Genomic DNA, 14,848 nt, shown 5'->3' on the forward strand with positions numbered 1-14,848 from the left:
TCTCAATCTTTACACAAGTCACCTAATCCTATCTTTTCTCACTCTGAAGAGATTTGGACCAGGATATATAGGATGATAAAACTACCACAGTGTTGAGCTTTACTCCTCTATATGGTATGAGCCTACAATCATTACTGAGACGTCACCAGTATACTGGAAAAAGCGACACCATGAGCGGTCATGTCATGTTGGTGAGTTGTACAAAGAGGGTGTTTCTGTCATACTGTGACATGACAGAGATATTAGGAACTGTACTAGCTCTGGGACTCCATGTATGGATGGAAACCACATTATGGACTACTTCTACCTGCCAGCAGAACGCCTTGGTGAGTTTGCCTTCTACAGACTGACTAATGGACTCCTGCTCAGTAGCAGTTGTAATAACTTGAAACAGAAAGAGCTAGTATTTATACACTGGAAGAAGAGGAATGGTATTTATAATCTGGAAGAAGATGAATGGTAAAAACACTGGAAGAAGAGGAATGGTATTTACACACTGGAGGAAGAAGAATGGTAGTACACACTGGAAGAAGAAGAATGGTAGTACACACTGGAAGAAGAGGAATGGTAGTACACACTGGAAGAAGAGGAATGGTATTTACACACTGGAAGAAGAGGAATGGTAGTACACACTGGAAGAAGAGCAATGGTATTTACACATTGGAAGAAGAGGAATGGTAGTACACACTGGAAAAAGAGGAATGGCATTTACACACTGGAAGAAGAGGAATGGTATTTATACACTGGAAGAAGAGGAATGGTAGTACACACTGGAAGAAGAGGAATGGCATTTACACACTGGAAGAAGAGGAATGGTATTTACACACTGGAAGAAGAGGAATGGTAGTACACACTGGAAGAAGAGGAATGGTATTTACACACTGGAAGAAGAGGAATGGTATTTACACACTGGAAGAAGAGGAATGGTATTTACACACTGGAAGAAGAGGAATGGTAGTACACACTGAAAGAAGAGGAATGGTATTTACACACTGGAAGAAGAGGAATGGTAGTACACACTGGAAGAAGAGGAATGGTATTTACACACTGGAGGAAGAGGAATGGTAGTACACACTGGAGGAAGAGGAATGGTAGTACACACTGGAAGAAGAGGAATGGTATTTATACACTGGAAGAAGAGGAATGGTAGTACACACTGGAAGAAGAGGAATGGTAGTACACACTGGAAGAAGAGGAATGGTATTTACACACTGGAAGAAGAGGAATGGTATTTACACACTGGAAGAAGAGGAATGGTATTTATACACTGGAAGAAGAGGAATGGTAGTACACACTGGAAGAAGAGGAATGGTAGTACACACTGGAAGAAGAGGAATGGTATTTACACACTGGAAGAAGAGGAATGGTATTTATACACTGAAAGAAGAAGAATGGCATTTACACACTGGAAGAAGAGGAATGGTATTTACACACTGGAAGAAGAGGAATGGTAGTACACACTGGAAGAATAGGAATGGTAGTACACACTGGAAGAAGAGAAATGGTAGTACACACTGGAAGAAGAGGAATGGTATTTACACACTGGAAGAAGAGGAATGGTAGTACACACTGGAAGAAGAGGAATGGTATTTACACACTGGAAGAAGAGGAATGGTTGAAAATCCTGTCCACCTGTGGCAGATATGTCAGGGGCTCCAAAAGTAAATTCACTCAATGTAAAACAATACACAGGTATTACTGGACACCAGACCAGATGACATAGGATGGGGTTATTAGCTAAATGCCAGGAAGAAGTAGGCATGTTCTTATACTGGACTTGGGAATGCCCAATGATTCAGCCCTTTTGGAGGAACATTGTAAAGATAGGTGAGTAAGTGGCTGGGTAAGACGGTGCCAGTATCTCCAAGAGTGTTTACTAGGAGACAGAACACAAGTACAGACCTTATCAAGAGAGGAGTTTTGGGTTGTTATGGCTTGGGGCTCCTACAGTTGCTAGAACAATACTCAGGTGTTGGAAAAGTGTAGTTTGGGAATGAAAGACAATTTCTTAGAAACAAAGATTAAAATCAGACTGACACATGGCTTGTACAGCAGCATACACCGCAGTCTGACAATCTTGCAGCTCATGGCAAGTCTATCTTGTGCGGTTAACACATCATGGCTATTAATCCAATTCTCAAACACAACTATGAATGGCATTCTTAATTCTAGAATCTGACGTGTCATCTTTATCAAGAAGGGGGAAAAAGTTAAGCTGGAATCAGCTTCTGAATCAGACAAGATGATGGAAAGTGACTAGGAGGGCAGCAAGTACAAACTGGATTTAAAAAACCCAAAAGCAACAAGTGTGAGACGGATGCAGTGTGTGGAAGAGTGGTGCGGTGGTATCGATCTCGAGTCAGCGTAACTGGCTTGAGACACTCTACCACACTATTGCATGGGTAATGTTACTGAAACATGAGAAAATAATCAAAATCTCACTGTGAGGGCGTTCGGGTGGCGTGGCGGTCTATTCTGTTGCCTACCAACACGGGGATCGCTGGTTCGAATCCCAGTGTTACCTCCGGCTTGGACAGGCGTCCCTACAGACATAATTGGCCGTGTCTGCGTGTGGGAAGCCAGATGTGAGTATGTGTCTTGATCGCAGCAGTAGCACCTCCTCTGGTCGGTCGGGGCGTCTGTTTGGGGGAAGTAGCGTGATCCTCCCATGCACTACGTCCCCCTGGTGAAACTCCTCACTGTCAGGTGAAACGCAGCGGCTGGTGACTCCACATGTATGGGAGGAGGCATGTGGTAGTCTGCAGCCCTCCCCGGATCAGCAGAGAGGGTGGAGCAGCGACCGGGACTGCTCAGAAGAGTGGGGTAATTGGCCGGGTAAAATTTGGGAGAAAAAGGGGGGAAAATCCAAAAAAAAAGAAAAAGAAAAAAAAAGAAAAAGAAAATCTCAGGTAGTAGACTGTGTTATTTATACTGCATGTGTTCAGATACAGAAAGTACATTTACTTTGAGAGTTCCCTTCAAAATAAAATGTCTGCGCTTATTGTTCATAATTTCTTTGTCAATTTACTTACAAAATCCTTCACATAAAACACAATTTTATGTGAACACCCTTGTAAAACTAATCAGATTAGGAATCTAAACATCTATTTAATCTGTTAGTGAACAATGTCCCTACAGGGATAATGAAGTTTACCTTGTCTTCTTATTTTACCTCCTTGTGAAATGGATTTTACTTAATAAATAAATAAATAAATAAATAACAAATCAACTGACTAACCCATCAACTATATTGTTATCTATTTGAAGTTATTTACAAACCCACTTCGGACATTCTTGGATAACTGAGTAAAAAGCAACAATGCATGAACTCACACAGAGTTGTTGAGCTTCATTCTGAGCAGGTCAGTGTAGTATGTTTCATCTTGTATGTCTTCTCTGTCACCGGGAGGAGGACAAGAAGGCTGGGACTTCAACATCATCTAAAACACACACACACAAACACACAGCATTGATGCCTGAACCATCTCACCAAACCATGCATCTTCTTGCCCACCTGCATCTTTATAGATGTGTCATTACATTATATTGATTTAAGATTTTACCTGCTTTGAGTGTTGATGGAGAAGTATAGAGAAGGCCAGAAGGAGTTACATTGTGTCTGTAGATTTAGAGAAAGCATATGACAGGGTGCCGAGAGGAGGTGTGGTATTGTATGAGGAAGTCAGGAGTTGCAGAGAAGTATGTAGGAGTGGTGCAGGATATGTATGAGGGCAGTGTGACAGTGGTGAGGTGTGTGGTTGGAATGACAGATGGGTTCAAGGTGGAGGTGGGATTACATCAAGGATCGGCTCTGAGCCCTTTCTTGTTTGCAATGGTGATGGACAGGTTGACAGACGAGATCAGGCAGGAGTCTCTGTGGACGATGATGTTTGTGGAGGACATTGTGATCTGTAGTGAGAGTAGGGTGCAGGTTGAGGAGAGCCTGGAGAGGTGGAGGTATGCACTGGAGAGAAGAGGAATGAAAGTCAGTAGGAGCAAGACAGAATACCTATGCATGAATGAGAGGGAGGTCAGTGGAATGGTGAGGATGCAAGGAGCAGAGATGATGAAGGTGTATGAGTTTAAATACTTGGGGTCAACTGTCCAAAGTAACGGGGAGTGCAGGAGAGAGGTGAAGAAGAGAGTGCAGGCAGGGTGGAGTGGGTGGAGAAGAGTGTCAGGAGTGATTTGTGACAGAAGGTTACCAGCAAGAGTTAAAGGGAAGCTTTACAAGATGGTAGTGAGACCAGCTATGTTATATGGTTTGGAGACAGTGGCACTGATGAAAAGACAGGAGGTGGAGCTGGAGGTGGCAGAGTTGAAGATGATAAGATTTTCACTGGGAGTGATGAAGAAGGCCAGGATTAGGAACGAGTATATCAGAGGGACAGCTCAGGTTGGATGGTTTGGAGACAAAGCAAGAGAGACAAGATTGAGATGGTTTGGACATGTGTGGAGGAGAGATGCTGGGTATATTGGGAGAAGGATGCTGAATATGGAGCTGCCAGGGAAGAGGAGAAGAGGAAGCCCAAAGAGGAGGTTTATGGATGTGGTGAGGGAGGACATGCAGGTGGCTGGTGTGACAGAGGGAGATGCAGAGGACAGGAAGAGATGGAAACGGATGACCCGCAGTGGCGACCCCTAACGGGAGCAGCCGAAAGAACAAATGCATTTCTACCATGAAACCATACTGCCATCTAGTGACCATAGATGGTTTGGAGTCTCGGGTCAAACGGTATGTAGCAGAACCGTGTTGTATTATTTTATTTCATTGATGTTATTCAGTTAATCTTCTCATATAAAATGGTATTTTTATAATACTGTACTCAGTGAGTCGTTACGTCTTAATGCAGGCTCAATAATCCAGATAAGGAAACCACAGAAAGTTGAATCAGTTGTTTGATTTTTACAATTGTTAAAAGTAAAGCAGCCAGGTCAGTAAGGTCAGTTTAAACTGTTTGTTAATGTTGTGTTATTTTTCTGGATTGTTATACGCATTTCAGTTGTGTTTTAAACTGCCATGTGCGCATACTAGCTGCACTGTAAGAGATAGTGCTGTATGTTTTTTTTTGTCATGCTGAATACTGCTGTTTAAATTGTTTTGACTTTAAACCTGTTGGTCGATTTAAGTACTGCAGTGCGTGTTTTTATTTTTGCAGTGTTGAATAAAGGGTGGCAGTCTTTCATAACCAACTGTTGTTGTGGACTGTACTGGGCAAGTATTTCTTTGTTCTCCATTTGAGTGAGATGTTTGAGGTGGGTAATTGGCTATCATAAGCAACGTGCTTCCATGTATTTTATTATCATTATTAGTATTATCATCATTATTATTATTATCATCATTATTGTAATTATCATAATGATTATCTTTAGTATCATTATTATTCCATCTATCCATCCATTATCTTAACGGCTTATCCTGCTCTCAGGGTCGCGGGGTATCCCAGCAGTCATTAGGCAGCAGGCGGGGAGACACTCTGAACAGACTGCCAGGCCATCAAAAGGCCCACCCACACACACACACACACACACACACACACACACACACACACACTCATTCCTAGGGACAATTTTTTTTTAGTACGGCCAATTCACCTGACCTACATGTCTTTGGACCGTGGGAGGAAACCGGAGCCCCCGGAGGAAACCCACACAGACACGGGCAGAACATACAATTATTATTATGATTATCATTATTAGTATCATAATTATAATTATTATCATGATCATATTTATCATTATTATCATATTTATCATTATCATATTAATTATTATCATCATTATTATATTCATCATCATTATTATTATTATTATTTGTACATGCAGGTGGCTGGTGTGACAGAGGAAGAAGCAGAGGACAAGAAGGCATGGAAACGGATGATCCGCTGTGGCGACCCCTAACGGGAAGCAGCCAACATTAGCAGTAGTAGTAGTAGAGTAAAACAAAATATTGGACTGAAATCAGTATCGGCAGAGAGCCAAAGCGGTGGTATCGTATCAAAAGTGAAGAAGTGGTATTGGGACATCTCTAGTAGAAGAGTTTGAACCCACCACCGATGCTCCTGGCCTCACTCCCCTTCCCCCTGGTCTCTTGCACACACAGTATTTATAGCTTCTGTTATTTAGCATTTCCTTACATATACGTTTAAGGGCTGAGAGAACCAGGGCACCTGCAGTTCACTGCATTTGAAGGTACATGGTACATGGTACTTTTTATGTGTGTATGATAATAAAATGACCTACTCCACTACCATACTCCTTCCCACAGTCCTCGCTCTTCGGACATCAACCTGCAGTCTGCAGCACACAGGACCACACATGGACCTGGGCTGAGCTTTCCCTACTGCTGCCCCTCCCTCTGCCCTCCGTCTGGACCTCTCTCCCCACACAAAGCAGACACTGCACCGATCTGTCCATATTCACACCAATAACCCCTAATCACCTCTCCAGAACTGCGTTTCATGTGTGATGAATGTGTTTCTATGTTTGTTTCATCATATGTATGGCTTCTTTGAGTATTTTGAGGAGTGCTGTGTAAATAAAATACATTATTGTTATTATTATTATTAAAAAAACATTGTGTTTCCCACCCTCTCCTTGTTTCCCACCTACTGTCATTGCTGCAGTTTGGTCAGCAGAGCAAACACAGATCCTGATCCTCAAACACAGATCATGATCCTGAAACACAGACCACAATCCTCAAACACAGATCATGATCCTGAAACACAGACCATGATCCTCACAGATCATGATCCTCAAACACAGACAATGACCCTCAAACACAGAGCATGATCCTCACAGATCATGATCCTCAAACACAGACCATGATCCTCAAACACAAAGCATGATCCTCACAGATCATGATCCTCAAACACAGACCATGATCCTCAAACACATGATCCTCACAGATCACGATCCTCAAAGACAGACCATGACCCTCAAACACAGAGCATGATCCTCAAACACAGATTATGATCCTCAAACACAGCATGCTCCTCAAACACAGACCATGATCCTCAAACACAGACCATGATCCTCAAACACAGACCATGACCCTCAAACACAGACCATGATCCTCAAACACAGACCATGATCCTCAAACACAGACCATGACCCTCAAACACAGATCATGATCCTCAAACACAGACCATGATCCACAAACACAGACCATGACCCTCAAACACAGATCATGATCCTCAAACACAGACCATGATCCTCAAACACAGATCATGATTCTCAAACACAGATCAGATCATGATCCTCAAACACGGACCATGACCCTCAAACAGACCATGATCCTCAAACACAGACCATGACCCTCAAACACAGACCATGACCCTCAAACACAGATCATGATCCTCACAGACCATGACCCTCAAACACAGCCCATGATCCTCAAATAGACCATGATCCTCAAACACAGCCCATGACCCTCAAACACAGAGCATGATCCTCAAACACAGAGCATGATCCTCACAGACCATGACCCTCAAACACAGCCCATGATCCTCAAATAGACCATGACCCTCAAACACAGCCCATGACCCTCAAACACAGAGCATGATCCTCAAACACAGAGCATGATCCTCACAGATCATGATCCTCAAACACAGACTATGATCCTCAAACACAGACTATGATCCTCAAACACAGACCATGATCCTCAAACACAGACCATGATCCTCAAACACAGATCATGATCCTCAAACACAGACCATGATCCTCAAACACAGACCATGATCCTCAAACACAGACCCTGATCTTCAAACACAGACCATGATCCTCAAACACAGACCATGATCCTCAAACACAGACCATGATCCTCAAACAGACCATGATCCTCAAACACAGACCATGATCCTCAAACACAGACCATGATCCTCAAACACAGATCATGATCCTCAAACAAAGATCATGATCCTCACAGATCATGATCCTCAAACACAGACTATGATCCTCAAACACAATGACCCTCAAACACAGACCATGATCCTCAAACACAGATCATGATCTTGAAACACAGACCATGATCCTCAAACACAGACCATGATCCTCAAACACGTGATCCTCACAGATCACGATCCTCAAAGACAGACCATGATCCTCAAACACAGACCATGATCCTCAAACACAGACCATGATCCTCAAACACAGACCCTGATCTTCAAACACAGACCATGATCCTCAAACACAGACCATGATCCTCAAACACAGACCATGATCCTCAAACAGACCATGATCCTCAAACACAGACCATGATCCTCAAACACAGACCATGATCCTCAAACACAGATCATGATCCTCAAACACAGATCATGATCCTCACAGATCATGATCCTCAAACACAGACTATGATCCTCAAACACAATGACCCTCAAACACAGACCATGATCCTCAAACACAGATCATGATCTTGAAACACAGACCATGATCCTCAAACACAGACCATGATCCTCAAACACGTGATCCTCACAGATCACGATCCTCAAAGACAGACCATGACCCTCAAACACAGAGCATGATCCTCAAACACAGACCATGATCCTCAAACACAGACCATGATCCTCAAACACAGACCATGATCCTCAAACACAGATCATGATCCTCAAACACAGATCATGATCCTCAAACACAGATCATGATCCTCAAACACAGATCATGATCCTCAAACACAGATCATGATCCTCAAACACAGACTATGATCCTCAAACACAGACCATGACCCTCAAACACAGACCATGACCCTCAAACACAGACCATGATCCTCAAACACAGACCATGATCCTCAAACACATACCATGACCTTCAAACACAGACCCTGATCCTCAAACACAGACCATCATCCTCAAACACAGACCATGATCCTCAAACACAGAGCATGATCCTCAAACACAGACCATGATCCTCAAACACAGACCATGACCCTCAAACACAGACCATGGTCCTCGAACACAGATCATGAGCCTCATACACAGATCAGTTCCGCAAACACAGATGATGATCTCGCACCACCTATGTCTTTACGCTTCAGAAATAAAAGTTAAGGGTTGTTAGTGTTATGCAGTTGTGTAGTGCCTCACCACCACTTTCTCCTGATTCTGTAGTTTGGTCATGAGGTTCTGGATCTCTCCATTCTTTTCTGACAGCATGGACTGAAGTCTTTCCAGCTGAGCAGGATCAGCTCGAGACCCCTGCAGCTGCATCAGAGTGGCTATCTGGACCTACCAGGAGAACACAGGAGTTACTTCTGACAGCCCTGCCAGGACACAGAGACTGAACCTGACAGCACACTCGGCATTGATTTGACGTCAGAATTTCTGCAAAAGAGGATGGAACAGCAAACCTAAGACAGGTGTGGGAATACAGCAGGGTACACTCATATTATTAAAGACATTTCAACAAATTACTTATATTCTTCATTAAGTTGTATCAATATATGTTGTCATGATGCAGTGATAATTAAGGCTAATTGCAATCTCTTGACCCCCCCCTTTTCTCCCCAATTGTACTCACCCTGCTCTTCTGAGCCGTCCCAGTTGCTGCTCCACACCCTCTGCTGATGTGGGGAGGGCTGCAGACCACCACATATCTCCTCCGATACATGTGGAGTCACCAGCCGCTTCTTTTCACCTGACAGTGAGGAGTTTCACCAGGGGGGACGTAGCGCGTGGGAAGATCATACTATTCCCCCCAGTTCCCCCTCCCACCTGAACAGGTGCCCCGACCGACCAGAGGAGGCGCTAGTGCAGCGACCAGGACACATACCCACATCCGGCTTCCCACCCGCAGACACGGCCAATTGTGTCTGTAGAGACGCCCGACCAAGCCGGAGGTAACATGGGGATTCAAACCGGCGATCCCCGTATTGGTAGGCAACGGAATAGACCGCTACGCTACCTGGACGCCCACGATCTCTGATTTTTAATGGTATAATTGGCTTATCACCGATCAAGTGTCGATCAAAGAATGCATTCTACCAGCTGCACTACTGATGGAAAAATGCAAGCTGAAACACCACCCGCAGCCTATCTGCACATGGCCCTTAAGATGGGGTATACAATGAAGGTAGGCCTACAGCAAGCAACATGTAACCAACCATCCGTCATCCAAACCACTTATCCTTACTCAGGGTCACAGGGATGCTGGAGCCTATCCCAGCAGTCATTGGGTTGCAGGCGGGGAGACACCCTGGACAGGCTGCCAGGCCATCACAAGGCGCACGAGACTTACTCTCTTTCTACCATCACTATCTAATAAAAAAAAGGGTAGAAAATGCCCCCCCCCAAAAAAAAAAAACTTAAAGAAAGTGCCCAACTTGCATAATCATTTGACATTGTAAAATAATGTGTTGTACTATTTACGCATGATAAAATGCAGCCAAAACAGAAACCCATGTGAAGTGAGTGTTGCTGCTATAGCAATGAAAATGCCTCAAATACCGACATTATTTTGTGACTCTTAACACTGGGCTCACGAAAAAAATCTGCCAGCCTCTTTTTTAGCTGATGACACCTTGTGTGAGTGGTAAAATGGATATACAGTGCATCCGGAAAGTATTCACACCCCTTCACTTTCCCCACATTTTGTTATGTTACAGCCTTATTCCAAAATGGATTAAATTCCTTTTTTTCTCATCAATCTACACACAATACCCCATAATGACAAAGCGAAAAAGGTTTTGTAGAAATTTTTGAAAATTTGTTAAAAATAAAAAACCGAAATATTGCATGTACATAAGTATTCACACCCTTTGCTGTGACACTCAAAATTGAGCTCAGGTTCATCCAAATGATCATCCTTGAGATGTTTCTACATCTTGATCGAGTCCACCTGTAGTAAATTCAATGGATTGGACATGATTTGGAAAGGCACACACCTGTCTATATAAGGTCCCACTGTTGACAGTATATGTCAGAGCAGAAACCAAGCCATGAAGTTAAAGGAATTGTCTGTGGACCTCTGAGACAGGATTGTATCGAGGCACAGATCTGGGGAAGGGTACAAAAAAATTTCTACAGCTTTGAAGGTCCCGAAGAGCACAGTCGTCTCCATCATTCGTAAATGGAAGAAGTTTGGATCCACCAGGACTCTTCCTAGAGCTGGCCGCCCAGCCAAACTGAGCAATCGGGGGAGAAGGGCCTTGGTCAAGGAGGTGACCAAGAACCCGATGGTCACTCTGACAGAGCTCCAGCATTCCTCTGTGGAGATGGGAGAACCTTCCAGAAGGACAACCATCTCTGCAGCACTCCACCAATCAGGCCTTTATGGTAGAGTGGCCAGACGGAAGCCTCTGCTCAGTAAAAGGCACATGACAGCCCGCTTGGAGTTTACCAGAAAGCACCTAAAGGACTCTCAGACCACGAGAAACAAGATTCTCTGGTCTGATGAAAACAAGATTGAACTCTTTGGCCTGAATGCCAAACGTCACATCTGGAGGAAACCAGGCACCTCTCATCACCTTGCTAATACCATCCCTACAGTGAAGCATGGTGGTGGCAGCACCATGCTGTGGGGATATTTTTCAGTGGCAGGAACTGGGAGACTAGTCAGGATCGAGGGAAAGATGAATGGAGCCAAGTACAGAGAGATCCTTGATGAAAATCTGCTCCAGAGCGCTCAGGACCTCAGACTGGGGCGAAGGTTTACCTTTCAACACGACAACGACCCTAAGCACACAGCCAAGACAACGAAGGAGTGGCTTCGGGATAAGTCTGTGAATGTCCTTGAGTGGCCCAGCCAGAGCCCAGACTTGAACCCCATTGAACATCTCTGGAAAGACCTGAAAATAGCTATGCAGCGACGCTCCCCATCTAACCTTACAGAGCTTGAGAGGCTCTGCAGAGAAGAATGGGAGAAATACCCCAAATATAGGTGTGCCAAGCTTGTAGCTTCATACCCAAGAAGACTTGAGACTGTAATCACTGCCAAGGGTGCCTCAACCAGGTACTGAGTAAAGGGTGTGAATACTTATGTACACGCAATATTTCGGTTTTTTATTTTTAATAAATTTGCAAAAATTTCTACAAAACCTTTTTCGCTTTGTCATTATGGGCTATTGTATATAGATTGATGAGAAAAAAGGAATTTAATCCATTTTGGAATAAGGCTGTAACATAACAAAATGTGGGGAAAGTGAAGGGGTGTGAATACTTTCCAGATGCAGTATGCCAGAAATTCAGCATCGTCTTAGATAGTCTTGATGAATACCCTTTTTGTCTTTTTACCCATAATGCCATGATACTGAGATATGATGTTCAGGCCAGATCACCTAGCCCAGGTACATAAAGAGGAACATGGGGTCAGACTGGACCATTCACCTGGAAGCAAAGAGGACCATGAGTGGCCCAGCTGATGTCCGAAGGTCACCTGTCCTCCATCAACCTCTCAGTACATGTGTAGGTGGGGTAGGTTAAACACACTCACAAACTACTCATCAAACTGTTGCATAAAGACCCGTGACAAGGAGAATCACTGGAATGTGCATGAAAAAGGAACGGTGACAGTGTTGAAATGTGTTACATATTCCCTCTCTTCTCTTCTGTCTCAGAGAGCCTCCTTGGCCCAACCCCCTGTATCCTACATACAGTGGCATCTTTAGGTGACCACTGACATTAAAGGATGTTGTTTCTAATATGTAGGAGTTTATGTACATGTTTTTTAACTACTTTGGCGATTGAATGTTGTGTCTGTGTGAATAGAAGTGCTTACCTTCATGCTGTGTAGTTGCTGCTTGCTGAAGGCATGCTGTTTCTGGAGAGACTGGTACTGGACCTTCATACTAATGAGCTGCCTTTCCATCTCAGCCCGTTTGTCCTCTAGCTAATACACACAAAGTGAAGAAATTGAGAAAAATAATTTAAAAGAATTCATTCATTCATCATCAGCCGCGTCTCCGGGGTCAGGTTGCGGTGGTAGCAAGCTAAGTAGGGCACTCCAGACGTCCCTCTCCCCAGCAACATCATCCAGCTCCTCCTGGGGGATCCCAAGACGTTCCCAGCCCAGATTGGACATGTAGTCCCTCCAGCGAGGTCTGGGTCTAGCCCGGGGTCTCCTCCCAGTTGGTTGTGCCCGGTAAACCTCCAAGGGAAGGCGCCCAGGAGGCATCATGATCAGATGCCCGAACCACCTCAACTGGCTCCTTTCGACGCGAAGGAGCAGTGGCTCTACTCTGAGCTCCCTCCAGATGTCCGAGCTCCTCACCCTTTCTCTAAGGCTGAGCCCAGACACCCTACGGAGGAAACTCTTTTCAGCCGCTTGTATCCGCGATCTCACCCAAAGCTCATGACCATAGGTGAGGGTAGGAACGAAGATTGACTGGTAAATTGAGAGCTTTGCCTTTTGGCTCAGCTCCCTCTTCACCACAACGGTCCGGTAAAACGTTCACATTACTGCTGATGCTGCACCAATCCGCCTGTCAATCTCCTGCTCCATCTTACCCTCACTCGTGAACAAGGCCCCAAGTTACTTGAACTCCTTCACTTGAGGCAATTTAAAATAATTATAAAATGTTTATCATGTGGGAAACAGAGCAGGGACTAAATGCAAGTGGCTCATTAAGACAAGATAAAACTGAGGAAAGACTGACTGGTTAAAATAAACAGATCTCAAAAACCAAGAGAAACTGAGAATCTTCTTTCTAAAGACCATCCCCAAATTTTAATGACACCAAATACATGGCAAAAAGATTAACCTACGAAGTGTCAGGCTGCATTTTATATAAGTAAAGCATTTCATCTTTGACTGCTCTCAACCACACCTCTTGCAGCCTCCTGGGCTGACTCGTCTCAGACCGGAGGCACAACTGATACGATATAATTCAGACATCTCTGCAACATCCATCCATCCATTATCTGAACCGCTTATTCTGCTCTCAGGGTTGCGGGGATGCTGGAGCCTATCCCAGCAGTCATTGGGTGGCAGGCAGGGAGACACCCTGGACAGGCCGCCAGGCCGTCACAGGGCCCACACACACACACATACAGACAGACAGACAGACAGACAGACAGACAGACAGACAGACAGACAGACACACACACACACCCATTCATACCTAGGGACAATTTAGTAAGGCCAATTCATCTGACTTACATGCAACATATTCATCTTTATTTCTCTTCCTCTATTTTACAAAACAATCTCTCTCAGTTGCATTTCACAAAGTGTGGCAGCCAAAAATCATGGTGTTGGGTTTGATCCCAGCCTTTCCTTTGATAAGCATATTAAAGAAATCACCAAGACTGCCTTTTTCACTTTCCTAACGTTGGGAGCTTCATGAAACGGGTCTCCGTGGCTTAGCAGCCACATCCAAGCCTAAGATCACCATGTGCAACGCCAAACAGTGGACAGAGTGGTGTAAAGCACACCACAGTTGGACTCTAAAGCAGTGGAAACACCTTCTCTGAAGTGATGAATCATGCTTTACTATCTGGCAGTTGAATCTGGGTTGGACAGATGCCAGGATAATTCTACCTGCCCAATTACACAGTAAAAACTTGTAATGACATTTTAGAGAATTGTGTGCTTCTAACTTTGTGTCAACAGTTTGCGGAAGGCCCTTTCCTGAAGGCCCTCTTCCTTTCCAGCATGACAATGCCCCTGTGCATGAAGTGAGGTTGATCAAGAAATGGATTCCCAAGTTTGGTGTGGAAGAACTTGACTGGCCTGCACACAGCCCTTACCTCAACCCCAATAAACGCCTTAGCAATGAACTGCAACGCCACCTGCAAGCCAGGCCTTCTTGCCCAACTTCACTAATGCTCCTGTGGCTGAACGGGAGCAAATCCCTGCAGCCATGTCCAAAACCTGGTGGGAAGCCTTACCAGAAGAGTGGAGGCTGTTATAGCAGTAA

At 44.4% G+C, this 14,848-nt stretch overlaps 1 protein-coding gene across 1 annotated transcript in view; it reads right to left on the minus strand.

Moving 5' to 3' along the window:
• spdl1 (spindle apparatus coiled-coil protein 1) overlaps positions 1-14,848 on the minus strand; it is a 41,091-nt gene that overhangs the window by 16,360 nt on the left and 9,883 nt on the right. The window contains exons 7-9 of the mRNA XM_056278022.1: positions 12,709-12,819; positions 9,081-9,221; positions 3,334-3,440 (exon numbers count right to left, since the gene is read on the minus strand). Coding sequence (XP_056133997.1) covers positions 3,334-3,440; positions 9,081-9,221; positions 12,709-12,819 — 359 coding nt within the window. The remainder of the gene's footprint in view (positions 1-3,333; positions 3,441-9,080; positions 9,222-12,708; positions 12,820-14,848) is intronic.

The sequence above is a fragment of the Lampris incognitus genome, chromosome 1 (genome assembly GCF_029633865.1).
Source record: "Lampris incognitus isolate fLamInc1 chromosome 1, fLamInc1.hap2, whole genome shotgun sequence".
Classification (NCBI taxonomy): domain Eukaryota; kingdom Metazoa; phylum Chordata; class Actinopteri; order Lampriformes; family Lampridae; genus Lampris; species Lampris incognitus.